We start from the raw sequence: 22199 nt of genomic DNA, 5'->3' as shown, positions 1-22199 counted from the left end.
GGTAAGGGTCTCATAAAATGTCAATAAATTGTGCATTTTCTCAATGACTTGTTGGCACAGCCCAAGAAAAGAGACTGGATTGGAGCAAGAGAAAGAGCTACCCCACCACAAAAGTGATTTTGAAATTCCCCAGAAAATCTTGAGATAATGTGAGATCATGTTTTATGTGTACCCGCTCTATAGGAGGGTTTTGATATGACATGGTTGAATTGGCATGTTGTCTTACAAAAGCTACTGTAAGTTGAAATCGCTGTGCTCGCTATAGTTTCACCCCAAACACAGTACTACACCCCAAATCAGGTAAATATTCCATTCTTTTAATAAAATGAATAAAACGTTTTTAAGCAAAATGAGCATTACATGCAACTCAACTGCTCAACATACAACATGAATTTGCTTTGACAGAAACTCTGAACCTCCCCATTGAGAGACAACCACAACCTGTCTCTAGACATGGCGGGGGAAGTGGTGTTCACAGTAGCAGAAGTCACTTTGACAAGACACTGTCACAATTTCACAGCAACTCCAAGAACACAACATTCTTTCTAGTTTCTATTTGATGTTGTAGGAATCGCAATATACATGTCACTTTTTAAGCCGTCTGATTTCCTTGAGTAGGCTATCCTACTTCACTATCATCTGAATTGGCTGTCTGCTTTCTGCCATCAGTGTAGTGCCGGGATATTGGTTTCTCCCACTATCTGTAATTAGCAATGATCAAGAGGGATTATAAGCTGTGGGTAACGATGGTGGACTCCTCAATGACCCTGATAGATGGTCAATTATAATGATCAGGTCGCGGCGTTTATTGGATTTAAAGCGGCAGTGATGGGCCCTTTTGGCCTAGTCTTGGTAATTATCACATTCATGCATGATTTAAGGCGACAGTGTGCAACGGGAGGGACTTGCCTTTAATTTAATAATTTTGTTATCTATGTATTTATGCAAGAGTTAACAATGGATGGCCAGAGTGGAATAAAGCAATGAGACTAGGATTAGTGTGATAACCATGCATAAGGACTGCCTAGCTGCTGTGGAAGATGTGTCATATCTAAAATTACTGAAACATTGTTTCATTATGACAATCTGCGGCAGCACTGCCCCTATCACACTGCAGGGCTTTGCTCCATTCAGCCCTCAGCCACAGTAGAAGAGGGTAGGCCTGACGCATTTAACAAAACAGACAAAAGTAACAAAAGTATTTGCTACAGTATGTACTTGAATTTGACGTGATATTCTATGATCTATGAACTGAAAATATAGAATATATATGTATATCAAAACATGATTAGAAATTACTGCCATGGGTAGTCAAGTACCAAAATGTTTTGTTTTTTTGGTTTAACGTTGTCAATAAGTTCTTCACTTCCACCCCCATCATCCATTATTCTGCCTGTAGTGTAGTAGTGTGAGGTTTCACCCTGCTCTCTCCTCACAGTGGGTTTCCTCAATGCAGACACCTGAATGTGATCAACTCAAAGGCTGCTCAGCTCCTCTGGTGACGGAGAGAATACATCAGTGGCGTGTTTGTTTACTTTTTCCGCATGCCAGAAAAGGTCAGTGTCTGAGGATTATGCTGCACGTCCCCAATAGAACCCAATAAAACCCAACAATGAAAACAATATCATCCATATTTTAAACAGCTGGCGTCTAACAGAGGGAGCCTTCCGCTGGGGTGCCAATTATTCCACTTCTCAAGGCTTCAGAGAAACCACAGTAGCTCAGGTATTGTTCCTTGAAATAAGGCCCCCTTTACATTGAAATTGCAGAAGATGACAACACAAAGAGAGCAATGACATATGACAGCAATCAGCGACATCCCCGCCCCCCCCTTCCCCCCCGCCCCCCATATTCTATCAATTAATGGGTTTATTGTTTTTAGGAAAGAAGCAAAAAACAAAATGCCAATGTTTTTCCAAGAGGCATTTGGCCTTTGGGTTGGCTGCAGTATGTTCTTGGTCTGGATTTGTTTTCCCTCCACGGGCTTATTAAAATCAGAGCTGCACAGTCTGTGCTCTATAATCCTGATGTATTATTAATCAAGTCTTCCTGTGCTCCTCACTACAAACTCCTAAAATTTCCCTCTTGATTTTTAACATGAGAATGCACTGAATTTGATACATAGCCAAGTCCGGGGGGAGAGTACTTATTCTTTCTTTCCTGTTTCTCTAAGCAAGCAACAACTATGGGCTTGTTTGACTTCAAAATTGAACCCGACTAGAATTCAGGCGAGATTAAGCAAGAACAGGTTGGGGCAGTGTATCTGTGCAGTCTCAAGTTGGACAATGAATTGCAATTCTGACTGCATGGCTCGAGAACATGGCAGTGAGAACACGGCTGCTTTTGAAATTCTCAATAAAACGTCCTATGAATCACCAGATAACACCACCATCAACTGAACATAGATCTCTGAAATACCATTATGATTTATATCCTACCACAGTCTACACATCACAGCATATTCAAGGCTCTTCCTGATTCATGTGTCAAGAAAACATTCTTGATTGGTTATGAAAAATGCCTCCCACAATGAAGGAGCATGCTGTGGGACTATATAGCGCCTCACTCTAAAAACTGTGATCTTGTGACTCTTAAGCAGTCCAATTTTTGGTGGGACAGATTTTATCCCCATCGTGCAACAGGTATTGAAAGGTGCTGATCAGCACTGATCAGGGGCTGCTCAAAACGGATGCTGTCAAACACACTCAATAGCAACATTGTACACAGTTTAAAACCAGTTAATAATAGAGAGGCAAAGTGGTTTCGTCATCATGTGGTCCATGAACAACTTACAGTACTTCCGGTTCCAAAACAAAAATCCCAATCAATTAATCCCAAATTGATAATATAAGCGCTATGTAACATGTAGGCTTATGGGGCTTTTCCACTAGAGGGCTGACCCGGGTCAGCCCAGGCTGGCCTGCTTCTTTGGCGCTTTTCCATTTGTCGGCCTGGATCAGCACGGCGCGGTACGGCACGCTTCTTTAGCTACCCTTCGAGGGCAGGAACCTTTTTGAGAGCCGGAACCTTTTTGCCAGGCTGCGTGTGACGTGTGACGCTGCACACCGTTGATTGGTCAATGGAAATCGTCATCCCATGTTCATAGATTTCATCACTAACCGCCATTTTTAAATACCACAACAGATTTCGCTCTAGGAAAATGTCACTTACAGTTTCTGTAATAACGTATTAATAAAGATTTGAAAAAATATGATAACCATCGTATTATCTTAGTTTAATGTCATTTCAATGCATCATAGAACTTTTATTTACAACAAGCATAACAAAAAATTGCTATTATGGCGATGTGCTGTAGAACTGAAAGCGGCAGGTAACAGGCAGGTAACATCTATATGCTGTATATATAAATAATGTCGGTGTCGACCGTGATAGCAGTGTCGTATCGACACCATTCAAATGGTTTTGGATTCCCTGTCCTCTCCCCTATCCGGACACATTTGAATTGTTATCCTAACCCACGGTAAATCACAGTTATTAACCCGCAAAGGGTGCCTCCGGGCACCGTCTTTGCCCGTGAATAACACCGGCTATGAAGGGGGTACAAACACAATACTCCTTTGCTAACTTCACCATCGGTATACGGTCATTTTGAGCCCTTAACCACCGCGCTGACACCCCGAGAAGATATGCTTTTAACCGTAAACTCAATGAACCGGGAGTTCACCCGCTGCTGCAAGCGTATCTATAACGAACGCGGAGATTGTATGAGCCCCGCGTCAGTCAGCCTTTCCGTAGAAATACGTCGCACCGTTATATATCTAACGTTACATGTTTTAAGGCTGATCTGTGCATGATAGTGCTGCATTATGTTGATCTATTTACAGTATATCGATCTATTCTTGCCAATTCCTTATTACCAGTGGAAAGGGGGAAGACTAAAACACTTTGAATGGGATAGATAGGACTTTCCGTTCAATGGAAATTCATAATTCATGAACTATATGCCCAATCTAAAAAATTCAAACAGTTTCTGAAAGCAGAGAAGTTGCACTTTTTGAATAGTTGAACTTTTTTAGGCTTATTACGGTAGTTCACCAACAAAAAAAGCACAGTGCTCAACGTGTCAGGAGACACGCATTTCCCCCCGCTGATCTGTATAGCGGGGGGGGGGGGGGGGGGGGAATCTTATGACACGTAACTCCTCCTTGTCCCGGGTCGTTCAGTATAATGGAGAAGCGTTTCTCAAAGTACGGCACGGCGCGGCACGGCTCGGATACAAATGCGGCCCGGTTCGGTTCTGTAGTGGAAAAGCGCCATTAGAGTTTCTTGTATGGGTATATGGGTTCATGTAACCGTTTCTCAATTATTTTGTATTTATGTCAAAGTGTAAACATGAAAAAATTACCTCAGAGACCAGAGATTGCTAACGTGAAGACTAATCAAATGCTAGTTAATTGGAGGAGAAAACGTACAAGAAACTTACATTAGCTATTTGAAAAAAAAATCTGAATTCTTTTTATTTGAAATCTAAGTTCAACAAACTCAAACAAACTACATTTTGATGGTATGTTTCTGAGCTATATGGGATGTAGTTTTAATGTGGGATGCATTTGATTGTTTGTTCAAGTAGCATGGGCTTGATGATATAGACAACACTTGAAGGAGCCTCACAATTAATAAAATGTGGGCAATGGCTGACACAAGATTTATTAAATATGGTGTTGACAGTGATAAATAGAATGAATCCAGGAATTAATTTCCTCCCAATCTAGTCTTTTTAAGGTGATTTTGTCAAGAGAAGAAAGACATTTGATTGAACAGGATACCTATGAGAAATGTTTTGTTACAACCCACAACTCTCAGTCTTTCGGACAAACTCATACACTCCTGCTCTATCCCATACAGTCATACACTCCTGCTCTATCCCATACAGTTACTGACCATAAAAACCATATTACTCAGATCTCAAGTAGTACAATTGCAGATTCATGGTTTGGGGTGGGGATAACAATTCTGTTTTTCAAAGAGATTCAGTAGCACTCAAATTCATACACGGTATTCCCTTGGTGTTACTTTTCAAATATAAAATGCAGCTATGCAAATTTAATACATGAGGATAATAATCACACCAAAATCCCTGTAACAGTTTGGCCATCATACGATGATCAGGCACTTACACAGTATACCATCACCACATTATAGCAGGTGCTCATAGCATTTTTTCTCTCTTAGCCTCGGTTGGGTAAGATGATAATCCAAGCCTAGGCCACTGACAGACTGCAACATGATTCACTTGGACAGTGACTGACTGCACATCCAATTTGTTTCAACTCTGGAGCAGCGGCTTATTATCTGAAATGCATGAGATGTCTGTGCGTGAGAGGCGCGATCAGCTGGGGCATGCGCTGGGGCTGCTGGGAAAGTAATCAATAAGGGATTGTCTCTTGTAGTTTAGGCCGACACATTATGACAGAGCCGAAAATTAAACGGGCAGATATTAATAATAATGGAAATCAGAGACTCATGGGTGAGATTGGACAGGGGCGATGCTCAAACTGTATGTTTGTGTGTGTGTGTGTGTGTGTGTGCGTGTGTGTGTGTGTGTGTGTGTGTGTGTGTGTGTGTGCGTGTGTGAGAGAAATAATTGACACAATTCAAATAAACACACAACATACACTTACAGTATAGTGCACATTCACATCAATGATGATAATGTGCTAAACAAAAACAATGGTTTTAGTGTATATTTCAAGGAATCAAGTGTCAAGGAATTCTGAGTGAAAATTGCAATATTTCAACTAGATTACACACATTTCTTGTCTTTTTATCTACATATTGCATTCTACACTTTATTTGACTTGATTTGAACATCAACTTAATGAATTAATTAGAAAGTAATTGGGAAGGAACACAACCCTTGGCAACCAGGACTATTGTTTTCTGAAGTGTTCATCCCTCTGAACCACATTTCAGTTTCTTCCATATGTGTGATTTTAAAGAGTTGTTTGATACTTCAAATCCTTCAAATCCTATGAAAATAAGTGAGCCTCCCTCATGACAATGTTTTGAAGGATGTGCCTGGTTCATCTCGTTAAGGGCCTTTTCCATCCAAGTTTGATCACGTGGCAATCCAGAACACATGGTGATAAAACTAGAACATTCTATAGTTGAGTTGTTGTAATGAGGAGGACAACATAAAATACATGTTTCATTCTGTAGCTGGTGTGTGCCACAATGTCACAAGAGTGATGTCACACAATGTTGAAATGTCACAAGAGAAAGATGATTAGTGGTTAGTGGCAATGGGCTGCTCCTATTTGTTTCCCATGCCACTTTCTATGGACACTGATACAGTAGGCCACTTTCAATAGCTGACCTTTCTGAGAGGCAAACCATACAGAACTGCTGTGAAGTGAATTCATGGTCAACCTCTTGCTTGAGAACACAGAGCTTATGTGGGGTAGCTGTCTCTCTATGAACCTATGTATAGTATGTTCACAGTCAAATGAATATGGCATAAATACCACTTAAATAATAACATAATCTACATTATACACTACATGAGTTGCCAAAGGTAAAGTTTAGACAGGACAGACAATACCAACCATAAGATGCCAAGTGAAAGATACCCCTCTGTCTTTTCAGTCAGTCATGGACATCTCTTTCTATTGTTTGCACAGAGAACGTGCCATTCTGGAGAGAGCTTAAACAAACAGCATTACAGACCATTTACAGATGCAGTGTCATTGATTATTTATACCCTTATAAAAGAGTGGGTTCCCCAGCGGAGTGTGCTTGCCTGGCTAGCTCCGATAAAAGGTTCGCGCTAAATCACCAGACCAGGGCAAACAACACACAGAAATACATGAGAGAGTTGAGTGACAAAGTCCTACTTGTATTGCATATATGTGTGTATCAGTGAATCACAACATGACAGGGAAGGCAACTCTGGCTTTTTGATAGCTAAATAATGCTGTTGTTGCTTATTAAACTAATAACTCTTGATATTCACCCTTAACTCTCCATCTACAGTATCTGTTCCTGTGAGTGATTAGGGTAATTGAAGATGCAATTCCACTGGGAAAGAGGTGGAAAGAATGGTTAGTGGATCAGAGATTTCAGTGAGAGTGAGAGGGTTATCCTTATAATTTCCATGGCATTAAAGTTTCACAGCTATAGCCTATTGCACCTACTAGCTAATAGATAAGGTTAAGATGTTATGGGAAATACTTTAAGGGCAATCACATCAAGCTATGTAGGCAGTATCAGCATTGACATGAATCATTATGCTTCCTTCCTGGTAAAAAAATATATATTACTCAATGTTCTTAACACAAAGAGCAAAGAGTAAAAGCAAGTGGGGGAGCAGATGGTTAGGTCCATCCAGGTTTATGAGTAAGTCAGCGCTTTTGTGAACTTCATGTTCATAGGTGTCTCTGTTACACACTGGAGAGCGGGACCTCCTCCCACAAGTCACCTCACCATGGGAATATACCCACTGAGATATTAATGGCTGCCCTTGTCGAGCAGGCCACCTCAGCATAATGCCCACCGGGGCATAGCATAGCAAATGCCACACCCTTCAAAGTCTCACTCCTTAATGGCCACCTACAGAACTAGCCTAGCAACGGTGTACGGTAGATTAATAGACACAGCTGTGAACAGGGACTGCCTTGATAGTTAACTAAACTTCCCAGATGTTAGCGTGGGAGTCGTGTTAGGAGAGTTACTGTAGCGACTCTAGAGTTATGTCGTTTCATTTGCATATTCTCTCTTTTCTTGGGTCCTACATATGCCTCAGTCTTTACAGCGTAAGATATTTAACTGCATACCAGTTTAGAATTACCTGAACCTATTGATCAAAATCAGATCTTGGCACACTAAAGGCACAAACTGCATGGTGTCTTCACCTAACAAGACAAACTCATAGGCTGGCCAGCTATGGAGACAAAGATGGTGTATTTTCCCATGACCATATCCCAAAGCTTGACTTACTCTGTTGAAAAAGCGACATCTTATATTGGAGAAAGGAAGTAAAAAAAAACAGACCGACATGTCTGGGAACATTGTGACAAACGCTTACTGGAGAATAGTAAGGTAGTAAAATAATTCTACATCGGACACACTTCCCAGAGCAGAGTGTGTGAAAGAGAAGACAACATCTTGTGTCATCTATCTTCCTTAAATGCTGAAGCTGCGACAAAGTGGATGGAGAAATTATGATAAATGATAAGATATATTTAGTCAATACCTGTAATTCTGTTTCTTCACCTTACTCTTTTTTTTTTCTCACAAGGTTTGGGTGAAATAAAAAGAAATTAAATGACACATTCATTTGAATACAGCTCATTGAAGGCCATATTGTGATCAAATTAGAATGGGCATCTGATAGGCCGTTATCAATAACTCCATCAAAGAGACAAATCACCAAAGGGGCCTTTTTGCAAATTTTGTATCTCATTTACATGTTTAAGGAATCCCATCATGAAATGGAGAAGGCAGCTTGCTCTAGTGGCTGTTTGTAAACACAGGGGCATCATTTATTTCACTGCCTCATTTGAATATGATGAATGCTGCAGCCATTTATGTTTTCACAACAACCAAATAATTGTGTATGTGAAAATTGGGATACAATGAATGACTCTATTCATTGTCTCTGTTTCATTTTTCAGACACTAACTCCTCCATAGTTCTGTTCTTCATGAAGACTTTTTGCCCAGTTATGATCTGATAATTGAATGTTTGCTTAATCGATCCCATTCATCCATCTTTCTGGAAGTATACGATGTAATTACTTACAGAATAATGTACTGTATAGTTTGCAAAGGTGTGAGACAACTACCAATTTGGCTTGTTGGCAACCTTATTTGACTTTACGTACAATACAAACTGTCTAATCATATCTTTAACTATATTCATTTTCACAGTACAAAGATTTTAAGTGGTATTTGAGATTCTTTAGCTCCCTCCATAGTGTCTAACACCAGGAGTATGTCACTGTCATTGTGTGGCCATTGGGGGCTAGGGGTGCACCCTGGGATGGCAATGAACTTTGTGAGATGTGTGGCGCTGCAGGCAACCCCCAGGACCGGAGCGATGACAGGAAGACGAGTGAGAGGTGCCATCCGACACAGCTTAACATCCCCTCCAAGGCAACTGGAGACATGATAGTATTAGCTAATAATGTGAACAGCCTATTCACTTTCAGCACGCACACACACACACACACACACACACACACACACACACACACACACACACACACAGGCAGACAAAGGCAGGCATAAGGTAATAAACTCGACCATTTATAATCATGCATTTCCATTTCCCAAGCATGAGACCCAAGAATGAACCTATAAACCATCATGCCAAAATCTTATTTCACACTGTACGTCATGTTTCACACTAATGCAGAGTGGAGCAAGGGATAAAAGGTTTTTATAGAAGACCGAGGAGCAAGCTGAGCATCACATGCAGTACTTTGGACACTGTTATATTCATCACTGTAGATTCAAAAAGCAACAGGTACTGTCGTGTCAATGGCCACTAACCTCTCTTTCGGCTATACCGCATGGAGAGGGAGGTCAACAGCCGATGAGGAGATAGAGATGAGCAGACCAGAGGGTAAAAGGATGAAACTGCCCCAAAAAACGTTTTCTGAACTGATATCGAACACCGTTGTCGAGGTTACTATTTATCTCATGCCAGCCAAGTTGGCACGCACATCTGGCGCCGGGTACTTAGTGCAATTATTTATGATTTCCTCCAAGATTTAAAAGCTCTTCGCCCGGCCTTGTAATGCAGTAACTGATTGCGCTGCTAATGTAATTAAGGAGAGATTATGATGTCCACGTGGCACACCAGATGGTGGCATTCACAGCGATGGGGGAAGGCACAACTGGCACACCACTGCACAAGGGCAGTGAGGCGCAGTCAGTCGGAGCAGGCCAGACTCCCCACCAGACGGGAGAAAGTGTCTGAGTGTGTGTGTGTGTGTGTGTGTGTGTGTATGTGTGTGTGTGTGTGTGTGTGTGTGTGTGTGTGTGTGGTAATGACGTATATGGTGATAGTGGATCATAAGTGAGGGTACACATAATGTCACCTAAGGGTTGAGTAGAGCTTGACAATACTTTGTTGGGATGGGAGGACAGACACAGAGTGCCTTCAGAATGGTAGGAAACATCAAGAACATCAGTTTAGTCTCATTACTGATGAAGGAGACAACATAAATGTACTGACTTATATAGCGCCTTATTCCAAAGCGCTTTACAACAGCCTCTCATTCACCCATTCGCACACACATTCACACACCAATGGCGGAAAGCTACCATGCAAGGCGCCGGCCCGCTCATTGGGAGCAATTTGGGGTTAAGTGTCTTGCCCAAGGACATTTCGACATGTGGCCAGCCGGGGCTCGAACCGCCGATCTGCCGACCTTGCGATCATTAGACACCGGCTCTACCTCCTGCGCCACAGCCGCCTCAACATCTTAACAACATACTAATATGTTTTATGATTCCAATACTATAATATGTAATTAATATACATAATAAAGGAAAACACTCTTTCAGAAAGTTAACTCAGATGTACTTCAACAGAATACTTCAGAGCACCCTTTTTTTGCATTGTTACGAAACATGTTTACTGTGGGGATCTAATTAATCTTCTACCGTAATAGCAACACTGTGAACAACCACATTACTGATGAGACGTTTTAGTTTGCTGGTAAGAGGTACATTTTAAACTTATGCATTTCAGTGCCAAGAAAACAGATGGCTTAAAAAAGATTTAATCACAGTTGGCAAAGCCAACACGTTTCAGGAGGAAAGAGGAAGCATAGGAGATTTGTCAGCCAAAGCAACACTGGGACTAGCCTAAACTGACCTTTAATTACACGCAGAAAAGCATGGATATTATATGGCATTGCAAGGCTGGATCCTCTGGAGGTACTAAGGGTGGGCTTCTTAAAACATGTTATTATAAGCTATTCAGGAGACACAGGGGCTCTTTATGTGCAGACAGGAGTGAGAGAGAGGGGGGCGGGGTGGAATCATATTTGAAATGCGATCTGCAGATTTCAACATATCAGCCAGTAATGGGTTCACATGGGTGATGGGGGCATTGGGGGCGCTGTAGATTTCCCAGGTTGAGAAGGGATATTATTACTCTCAGTAGTAAGAAAGAAATCTCCATCTCTCAAGTCCCCAGACTAGTGTCGGCATATTTGAAAACACAGCCAATGACCTTTACACATGAGGAGGAAAACTTTGTCATTTGTATCAGAGGGGAAACTATATGGTGATTCACTAAAGCATATTTTAGTTTTTGCCATTTATTTGGTATAGTGCTGCTACTGTACCTATTGCTCGTGATGATTCTGCAATTCTGCTGATAATGAGATATGCCTACCAATAGTTATGGTGCAACTCATGCAAATCTGAGGTAAAACTATAGTTTCCATGAACCTGAGTAGCTAATTCCATGTAAAAACAGGAACAAAGGATCCTCAGTTTTAATGAACCCCTCCCCAATGCTCTCTCTAATGGTATGCATATACTTTCTACATACGCAGCTTCACTCCCCCACAGAAATCTGCCACAGCCATCATTCATCTTACCCCCACAATCCTCAGCATGTGATGTGGTGCACTGTAATAGCTGATGGCTTTCACAGTTAGCATGTGTTGCTGATATCTTGAGACTTTCGCACTGTGTTTCATCACCTTTTCCATAATTAGACCATTACTTTAACAGGTGTGCCTCTTCTCAGTCTGCACCAGGGTTTTTCTCCCCCAGACACCTGAGATGTTATCTTATCAACTTAGCCTTGCTGCCACAGCTAGCTGAAGTGAGAACGCCTGTTTTACAAAAAGATCTGCTGACGAAAACAACACCGGCATGTAGGAGAGAGATGTGTGATCTGCGTTAGCACAATCAGAGGGATCCATTCTACAACTGGGACTTAGAAAGAGTAAGATGTCTGGGGGTCTAGGATCTGATCTGACTAGTGTGTCTCGGGGCTTTTTAGTGTTGGTGTCCTGCCAGCCTGACACAGCCATGCTCTGTCTCAAAGACGACTGCCATTACGCTCTCATTGACATATGTACAGTACAGTAGCACTCTGCTCCTATGAGCAATGGGCATTGACTCATTGTCAGTTTGTCATGAATAATGATGAGGTTAAGATGTCTCATTACCTTATTATGTTCATTAAATCTTGTTTAGTTCCTGTGTGCTTGATCTCATTGAGCGTTATTAACTCAAATAGGATGTTCGGCCTGTAACAGATGCTTTTACCGTATTTCTTGCTCACAACCACATTGCTCTTTGCAGTTCTAAACTTGTTCCTTGAAATGACAGGTTAGAATCAATCAGTGTTATGGCTTTGTGTGCACGCCATTACAAGATGCAGATTGATGCATTCGTATACCACTCAATTGGCTAAAACATAATTTGTTTCATCCCACTGTCTCAGTGTACTGTATGTGCTTCAGTGTGCACCCTTACATTTTAATGCTAGAAAGTGTTTGGATGGAATTACAGCCTGTTTGTCTATGGTTGGTTTGGCAGAATGGTTTTAATACAAAATGGTGAAAAGGGATCAATGTGGCAATGCAAAGAAATTAAAACCTGTTACTCTGCCCAACGCACAAATACATGACAGGAGAACAAGACCACTGGACAAGCAGGAAATCATTACACTTTAACAAGAAAATGTCAACACAGAGCACACCTCCTTGTTTGTTTTTGATGCAATTATTATCCACAACACAATGGCCCATGGGAACAGCATTCCCGAATGTCGATTCGAGGCACAGAAAGAGTTTGCGAACTTCCCTCTACTCCAAATACACAAATAGGGCTTTCACACCGGCAGTTCCGAACGCCGGTTCGCGTTCGGAAACCTCCGAACGTTGGCGCTGTCTGGCGAACGAGCCCGCGTTCATACCAGTGTATCGTTCGCCAGACAGCGCCAACGTTCGGAGGTTTCCGAACGCGAACGCGAACCGGCGTTCGGAACTGCCGGTGTGAAAGCCACAGAGGCCTACGGAGAAAGGTCTTTCCTATTATGAAATGGATGGTATTTTAAAAGTGTTTAGAAACGCGTGGTGTCTGCACTATATAGTGCCTAGACCTCACACTGACGCAAACATGCGTGAAAATCAGACTTTGCACTATATGGCACGTGGACGTCAGGTTTGAAGCCATGTTTCGGTTAATTATTAAACTTAAAAATTCCCGGAAAGACATATTACAACAAAGGCACCAACAGACGACATTACGACTTCACCAAGGTAAGAGAAAGTAAATATTTGCCATACCTATCAGACTCCGTCCTACAGTCGCTGTACGTAGGTTTACTGATGATCTGGCTAATCTGGCAGGCAGAACTAAACTTTTGTTTCCTCAATCTCTTGGTAAACATCCGTTGTTCCCCTTGAAAGTGTATTGTGTGCAGATGACTTAAAGACGTTTGTATCTCGTTGTCCATCCAAGCATGCTTTTAAAATGAGGAGACACGTAATATTGCATGACAGCCCGGTTCAGTAGTCTACTGTTGAATGCGCTAGAAGTTAGCAGCCCTATGCATTCTAGACTATACGAATGTGGAAGTGTAGTCTACAGCCCACAATAACAACCAGTATTGTGCTGCCTTCGGTGCTTCTGCTAAAGGTCTACACATTTTGAAGGCCATGGGCTTTCCTTTGACCTCTTTTTGTTTCTGTGTTAACTCCCCACCCCTGCTCCATTGACTGTTTGTTTTCTAAAGAGCAGCATTTGCCTGAATTCCAAGATGGGAAATGTCTGTCATTTAATGTTCCCTTCTTAAATTTTCCAATTAAAATCAGTATCCTAAGCAACCAACATAGCCGACTGCAGTTTAGGAAAAGCTGGATTGATTAGTGCACAAATTAACGCAAGAAAGAGATCGTTCTCCCTCTCTAAGCTAATTTGCTGCCCAGGCTCTCTTAAGTCCATCTAACTAACATTTGTAAAATAAATGGCTATTGCAGTAGTAAATCCCCCAAATTCAATAAACTTAATTACAATAAATTCAGTAAACATTTAGATTGAATGCAGTAACTGTGTCACTTACCCCACAAGGATACTTTAACCATAATTTAATAAAATGGCAAAGGAACCTCTGTGAAGCCACTTAGCCTTGTAAAAGCTTTGCATACACATTAAGCCAAAGCCTCTTTAGACAGGAATAGATAACAATTGATCTGGATTTCCTTACAAAATATGTGATCACTCCATCTAAGTTGTTATTGGGTGACTTCACTGGGTAGCCCCTAATTGCTTTTTGTCACTGGTCTCACTGTCTCACTGTCATTTGATGCAAGTCACAGAGGCCACTTTTACTTTGAGATCCCAACAAGCCGGCATGAGTCGATACAGGGGAATATTAATCACTGTAGCTAAGAGAAAAACAACAACAAAATAAAAAACATAACTGATTTTCAAAGGCAAAACCCAGCAATGATTGTCTGTACAAACGAGAGCACTGACTTTCTTTTACTGGGTGGTGATGATGATACTGTTGTGAACGCTACTGTGTTTACAGAGCTCCAATATGATGACTGAGGTACAGGACCTGTCTGAAGCCCTGCCAGAGCTACCCACTTTGAATCCCATCACTGGAGTTGGGGTGGTGGCATCACGGACCACAGCCCTTGCTGGATACTATGTTGTGAGTGAAATAGAATCCATAATGAAACACACCATTCAACACAAATCTATGTAGAAATGTTTAGCATGGGATAACATACTATTGCTTACCTTTCCATTTACGTTCACCCCAACTGCAGTTTGGCAGATGGCACATTGTACACTGGCTGTATTGGCGATAAGATTATGCATTTGAAAAGTTTGTACTAAGCTTTTAGTCAAAACTACATTTAAAAAAATATGATTATTGTAAGAGTGTTCCATATATTGGTATTGGGGGGTTAAATGTAGCACTTTGGACATGTGCTTGGCTTGTTTCTAAGGGGTGTTGAGACTTAGATTACTAATTAATTGAGTTTACTTTGATGATTGTGATGATTCCTCTTCTCAAGGCTTATTTGTTGCCATTAGTCCTGCAGGGTTACCAGAGGCTATGGTTTAACTATCCATTGTGGATGCCCTCCACAGTTCTGGCACTGTGTCTCCATGTTTGTTTAGCTCTCTCATCATGAATAGGGCTTGCCGGCTGTTTGGCACCCCAGCAAGTTTGAACAATCCGGTTCTGAGAGAGAGGAAAGTAGGACAGCAATATTACTGGCCCATGGGAGCCTTGTTTGTGTTTGTGAAAGAGTGTGAGAGAGCTACAGTACAGAGAGAAAGAGAGGGGGAAGGATGATTTGTGAATTTAACAAAGCACAAAGCAAACACAGTAATCTAGCCTGAAGTAGGCTCAAGGGCAGATCTTTCTTCCTTTTTCTTTTCCTACCCTCTCTCTTTTCCTTTTCTCCTTCCTTTCATCTCTGCTCTCTTCCTGCCCCACCCGACAAAACCCAACTGTTGTCATCTCTGGTGGGTGTTGGTGGGTTGGCATTACAATGAAACTTTGCCTACTGGCATTGAGGCTGCACGCATGCCACATGCTAGAGACAAAACAATGAGAAAGCCCATCAGACTTCTGACTTCCTGCTCCATTTCTTCAGTACTGTATAGGCCTTTTACTTTGCTGTTACCTTTCACTTTGTTCACACAAATAAAGTTTTCAGGTTTATGGGAATGGAGGTGTCACTCCACTTCTACACTTCATGCTTTTTACTGTCACTTTTTATGTTTCAGTTGCTCCCTATCTCAACTCATCTTCAATGTCGATGACTGCTTTTTAGTTTTATGCAGCAGATCAAGGAGCTGATTAACTCTTTTGCTCTCCACTCCTGCACACTCACACCTCTGAACGTGAACAGGTTGTTCTTACACAAGAGAGCAGGCCCCGATCAAACACTGTTCCACAGGGATTAGGAGCTTCAAGTTGCAGCAGCCACCCATCAAACATCTTAAGCAGGCCCTGACACAGACACAGACACAGACACTCAGGGCTGCTAAGGGAAGATGTGTGTAATTCAAATCTTCCTTAGCATATAGGCTAACATACTACCCTCATGAACTCATTAACATATGTTTATTTGAAGGAGTATGGTGCTAGCCTGAGATTCTAGGCCCCTGTGATTGGCTGGGACCTCTCTTAATTTTAATTAATTAATTTTGCCATTTAGCAGACGCTTTTAATCCAAAGCGACTTACAATTACGAATTACAGGGACATTCCCCCTGGAGTAACTGAGGGCTAAGTGCCTTACTCAAGGGCACACTAGTGGTGGTGTGGTTTCAGGCGGGATTTGAACTCACTACCTTCCGATCACAAGTCCAACTCACTATCCACTAGACCACCACTACCCCCCCGACAAAGCACAAAGCTCTCTTCTGAGTCAGTTTACCAACCTCAGATGACTCTTGAGTCTCATGTCCATTTTGGAATGGAATGGAATGGATGGAATGGAATGGAATGGACTTTATTTGTCATTGCTACAGTACAGGTACCAAACAACGAAATTTAGGAGGGGTGGCTCCCCTGGTGTTAGGAAAGGGATTTTTATTTTTTATTTTTAGAAAAAGCATAAAATCACAAGAAGGTAAGGAGCTGGTTTACATAAATAAAGGCTATGTACACAATCCACTGAAGGTGTAGAGGATATATCATTCAACTGATTATTCATACAGTAAGTCTAATTCTAGTGAGAAGTTGGCACTGACTGGCTCTCAAGAACATACAGTATAGAGTCTCCCAGTCTCCCAAATCCTGGCCAGATGGTGTTTATAGGGAGCTTAGTGAGATAATACAAGACCTTACTATAGCTAGTATTTTATCTTTCTCAGTTGTCTATATCTTCAGAGCATCCTAATATGAGAAGGCTCTGCACGGTTGATAGTGTTTTCTTGCCAATTTATGGTAGCAATAGTTTGTTGCTTTTCATTGCCATCTACTCTTATGTCCCAAGAAATCCTTTATTGTAGCTTTTTGTATCAAGTCTGCTTCTTACTTCCTTGCTAAAAATTGTATTTTGATCATTTTCATGGTGCTGATCTTTAGAATTGGCATTTGGATCTACAGTACCAGTCAAAAGTTTGGACATACTTGGGAAAGTGTGTCCAAACTTTTGACTGGTACTGTATGAGTCAATCTGATTAATTCAAATAAATACATACAGTATTCATACTGTCAAAAATTACAAGATTGAATCTGAGAAGTGTGTACAGTACCTACCAGTATCATATACATTCTCAGCAATAAGCTCTGTTGGAAGTAGACTTGTGCTGGTATCAGAATTCTCAAACCGGTATAGCTTCCCGCCAAAATACCTGCTACACCTCTAATAGGTTCAAAAACAACAAAGAAATTACCTTCGTTCCACCCAGCACAACGGCACATGCAGCATCATCAAATGATGAAAAGTGACAGTTTTCTTTTGGGATTTTACTGCAGTTGCATAAGATAAATCTAGTGGCCTATTAAATGAACAAAAGTAATGAGGTAGCTGGAGAAGCACACGTGCGTTTGTTTATTTAGATTTAGAACCTTTCTCTCTCTCTCTCTCTCTCTCTCTCTCTCTCTCTCTCTCTCTCTCTCTCTCTCTCTCTCTCTCTCTCTCTTTCTCTGGCAGGCTAGAAATCTTCCACAGTGTCACTGATCACACATTGCATATCCATTTTATTAATTTAATAAATGTTGGCTCCTGCTCTTGATGGGTGTAATGTCAAAATAACTGTATAGATGATGTGACAGGAATTATACCAGTGTAAGCAGTATGCTACCTGTAAAACCTTCCACCGGCTCAACCCTAGTTGGCAGATGGAGCTGAATAAGTGTAGACTTGAATGAAAGAGAGCACACCACAACTTCCCCCTGCATCACCCTCTGCTGCTTTTTGGTTGGCGTTTCACATTCTGGGCGCGTCGCCCCCTGCTGCCGGAGCTGTGGCAGGATGACGCCTGAGGTGCCTCCTAGGAGCCGCTGTGCCCTCGTTACTCCGCTGCTTGACTTTGGGTTTCACACAGCCAACCCTTTGTTTACGCTGACAGGATGCGCTGGCTACTGACCTGGAAAAAGTGGCCAAGACGGGTTGTCTTGTAAGCAGGGGGGATGCTGGTGATGTATAGGCTCCTCCTGGGACCTTTCAAGGCTCCCGTTGAAGATGCCTGCACTCTCTCTCTCTCTCTCTCTCTCTCTCTCTCTCTCTCTCTCTCTCTCTCTCTCGCTCTCTCTCTTTCTCTCTCTTATTCCCTCTCTCTTCCCATCTACTCACTGGTGGTTTTGCATGAGTCTCTCCATGCCATGTTTTCTCCACCCAATCACCAGGGTCATTCATCATTATTGTCAGGGTAGTAATGTGTGTGGGTGGGTGCAGAGATCTATGACTTCTTCGTTTGAATGAACCTCATTAGATTGACTCGTCTTTGTAAAGGATCCTCACAGAAAATAAATCTGGCAGTCATTTTGGTGATTTACTGGTGATGACCAATGTAAGATGACATTTCAGCCAAGCCTGTTTGCTGGTTGCTACAGTAAGGAAGAGTTTCTGACTGAATGTAGGTAGTTTTGTTTTGCTGCGTCATTCTTGAAAGCATGAACACTTGGGCGTGCTGCCAAGTGCCAACCCTGTACTACAAAGCCTTTTGTATTATCGGTTTGCACTATGGCTTGGTTACATGTGCTTGCATTATCTTGCAGTAACCTACAGTAATGCACCGTCCCTTCAATGGCCTTCTTACATTATACTCAGTAATGAGCTTCTGCACCATGGCAAGCTGTTCTTATTTTGTCTTATTTGGGAGAATTCGGTTTTGGTATCATTAATGTGTTCATAGAGAGATTCATTAGAGGGCTTATCTCATTAAATAACACTCAAGCTCAATGCACTAAGGCCTGGTGAAATGAGAATGTCCATGCACAAGTCATGCACATACACTTTGTACGTACTGCGTTATAAAGTCTAATGAGGAAGCAAATAACACCACTCTGATTAGAAGGACATCATTCACTGTAAATACTCAATGTAGGTCTATCCATGGGTTCTTTGTTCATTTCTCCTTATTTTTCCTTATTTCATTCTCCCCATCAGGATCTTTTTCCTTATTAGAGCAGATCTTTGTCAGGTTGTCTTTAATCAGCCCCGTCCCAGGGGATGATATTTTTAGCCACCTTTTTGGAGGCTAAGGCTCCTTCTTTACCCACACAGGGCACTAATGAGATGGAGCGCTAGTGCAGGCAAGCGTTAATTAAGGCAAGTATGCAAGGGAAGAGGCAAAAAGCAACACACTCGTGCCGTACATACATTAACTTTATCCCACCTCATGCATGCTCTTCTCTCCTTGTTTTTTTTGTTTTTTTTCACATAGGTTGCACAAACAACAGATGGCTCAGACGCCGACCTGTGGAAGGACGGCTTATTCAAATCCAAGGTCACCCGTTACCTCTGTTTCACCAAAGAAAATGTAAGTGGCGATGTAAACTTCTCCCTTTCCCTCTGAATTCCACAGTAACTACGCCTCATCCCTAACAGCTTTTTGGCAGCGGTTGGCTTGGTTTCCCCTCTCTGGTAGTTTTCTGTGCAACACTTTGATCATTGAAAGGTCCATAATGTTCTATGAATATGAATATGTTCTATGCAAATCTGGAGTAAAAAAAAAAAAAAAAAAAGCAAGCCAATCGGAACTTTTGATTATATGATTGCATTCATATTATTGTTTTATGGTACCTTGGTGAGGTCCATAATGATATTGTTCATAGTTGCATCCTCGAGAGAGTGTGATTTATGATTATTCATAGAATTACAATGAGCTTTTATTTATTATTTATTTAACTATTTATTTAACTATTTCAATTTATTCAATTAACCTGGTCCCTGTGGAGAATTTGGATACCTCCCTGTGATTCTTCAAAGATGATGCACACACATCAACAATGTTGACACTTTTAATATGAAAATCCTATTTTCTTAGAAATGACACTTCAAAGGGTAGTTCAATATGGTAGAAAATGGGGCACCTATTTGAAATAACCGTAACACTCCTCTGTGAATTGAGCACTTGAATATTCTCCACATATCAACTGGTAGGCTTATTCCCATGGTATTGTTTTACTCTCTCACCAAAGTAGCATTGCCTTGTTTTGATAAGACACAGCGAAAGCACAGTAAGCAATCAGTGGCCGGTTTTGCTGTATTGTTTGAGTCAAGTCCCATTGTTTGTGTCATGGTGTTGTTGTTGCTTTAAATGTGTGAGTGGTGAAAATAGATCTGAGTAGTGGGCACAGAATGTTCCATGGTTGTTAAAAGTATATCTGCTCCAACGTTCACACGTCCCTTGATTACATTTGACCACATTTAACGCTATACTTACTCATAGGAAAAAGTTTGCTTTCACTGATGAAATTCTATGCATAAATCCATAAGGCTGCCTTCTTAAAGGCATCAGAACTAACTGCCCTTGCTAATTTCCAACAGGTGCTATCAGTATCTCTTTCTGCAGTTTACAGCCTTGTGGTTGGAGTCAAGTCCCTTTATCAGTTGCATGAATGTCCTAAACAATCCTCAACTCCTCCCTTGATATGATATTAGACTTCCACATTTTCTTTTAAGAGCGATGATTTCACCTCATATGACAACATTGACATGATACATTTGCTGAAAATGTCTAATATTTGTCTACTTTGACATACTGTATTCTAGTCATAAATCTGCCATTTACGGTTAGGTATAGTAGTAATTTGGCAATTAATCCTTTGTAGAATCCTAAAAAACCTCTGAGTTATGTATGATAAAGCATTGTAAAGAGGTTCGCTTAGCTTTGCCTGACCAACTCTAAAATGCTGCCATATTGACTGAGCTCAATCTGGTTCCCAGTTTAGTATGTAGCACACAAATAGCCTTCCCCTCGTTCCTCTGTATTATCTTAAAATTTGTGTCCGCACTGTTTTAAAGACTTTGACACAAATAAAACATGACAGAGCCATCAACAAAGGCTATTTTGTCTGCCAGTCAATGTGGCCGCCACTGTAATTGTCTATGACAAAAACAGATTCTGCAAAATTAGCCACTGAATTATGTGGAGGGAAGTAAACAGTTTGTGATTTATCATACTCTAGGTTGGAGGTAGATGGCCCTTTTGTCAGGTCCTGATGGGAAAAATCTCTCTCGCAAATGAAAAAAACAGCTGAAAAAAGGTTCCATGCATAGTAATAACATTCATCCATATTCCATCCTAAGTCAGAATAAAAACTATGAATAAAAAATGTCTCTAATGGTAATGACTGCCGGGCAACAGTAGCAGCTGAATCCAGACTTTCGGACGCATCAAGTCACGCCTCGGTCGCCCCACTCTCCACTGCTGCTGTGTATTATTGCAATTTATTACAGCGAAAAATGAAAATATAATGACTGGAGGCTGGGAGGCTGAGAAGAGTCATGCTTGAAAATGTCAACTAAACAGTCCCTGATTGTTTTTAACCAGTCCCATTCTGATGAACAGGCAATCCGGCCTGCCTCACACAGCTCCACTGTTCCTCTCTGAGGATTGAGAATGATTGCAAGATCACAGATGCGTTCTCATTTTAAAAGAAGCTATTATGGAGTAATTACTTCCACCATTGTGTCAACTCCCCCTCTTTAGAGACTTCCCAAGCTTTTAGCAAATCATTGATACAATTGTCTTTACAGTTTATTTTCAGAGCCCTCCAAGACCTGAATTGCCCTTTCCACACTCTACTTTTTAAAACAAAATGATCTGTATATGGTATATTTGCATATGGTACTGAAGTTTGGAATGTTTTCCTGTACCCTTTTAGAGCCAGTCAGCGAGTGTTCTTGTTGACATGAGGCTCATTGATATAAAGGACACTTTACCAGAGGGTTTCACTGCTGTTCAAGAGACAGTGGACACAAGTAAGTAAACAGTTTCCCTTAACCACAAGCCTACATCTGAGGGTTCTTCTTACCCCTGACTTGTTTTGACTTTCTCAACCAGCCTCTGTGAAAGTCCTCTGGGGCAGCTTTGCTTGAGATAGTGAATGTTTTATGGGTGCAGGTTAGCTTAATTTATGATAGTCTGTGGGAATAAAATAAACATTTTGCCCTGGAGGTACAAGGGAAGAGAATCATGAGTCATTGTTTATCTCAGCTGGAGCTGTGCTTTTCTTTATGAGCGGCTTATTTATTTATGTATTTATTTGGGGAGAGGA

At 41.3% G+C, this 22199-nt stretch overlaps 1 protein-coding gene across 2 annotated transcripts in view; it reads left to right on the top strand.

The window, feature by feature from the left end:
* The first annotated feature begins 13213 nt into the window (after positions 1 to 13213).
* mvb12bb (multivesicular body subunit 12Bb) overlaps positions 13214 to 22199 on the top strand; it is a 30841-nt gene continuing 21855 nt past the window's right edge. For both annotated transcript variants that reach the window (XM_080531271.1, XM_080531270.1), the window contains exons 1-4: positions 13214 to 13255; positions 14530 to 14655; positions 19361 to 19456; positions 21807 to 21903. In XM_080531271.1, the coding sequence (XP_080387397.1) occupies positions 14539 to 14655; positions 19361 to 19456; positions 21807 to 21903 (310 nt within the window). In that variant the 5' untranslated portion in view covers positions 13214 to 13255; positions 14530 to 14538. The remainder of the gene's footprint in view (positions 13256 to 14529; positions 14656 to 19360; positions 19457 to 21806; positions 21904 to 22199) is intronic.

Source organism: Nansenia antarctica, assembly GCF_963989245.1.
Source record: "Nansenia antarctica genome assembly, chromosome: 5".
In the NCBI taxonomy this organism is placed as follows: Eukaryota; Metazoa; Chordata; class Actinopteri; order Argentiniformes; family Microstomatidae; genus Nansenia; species Nansenia antarctica.
This window is presented reverse-complemented; position numbering and strand designations above follow the sequence as displayed.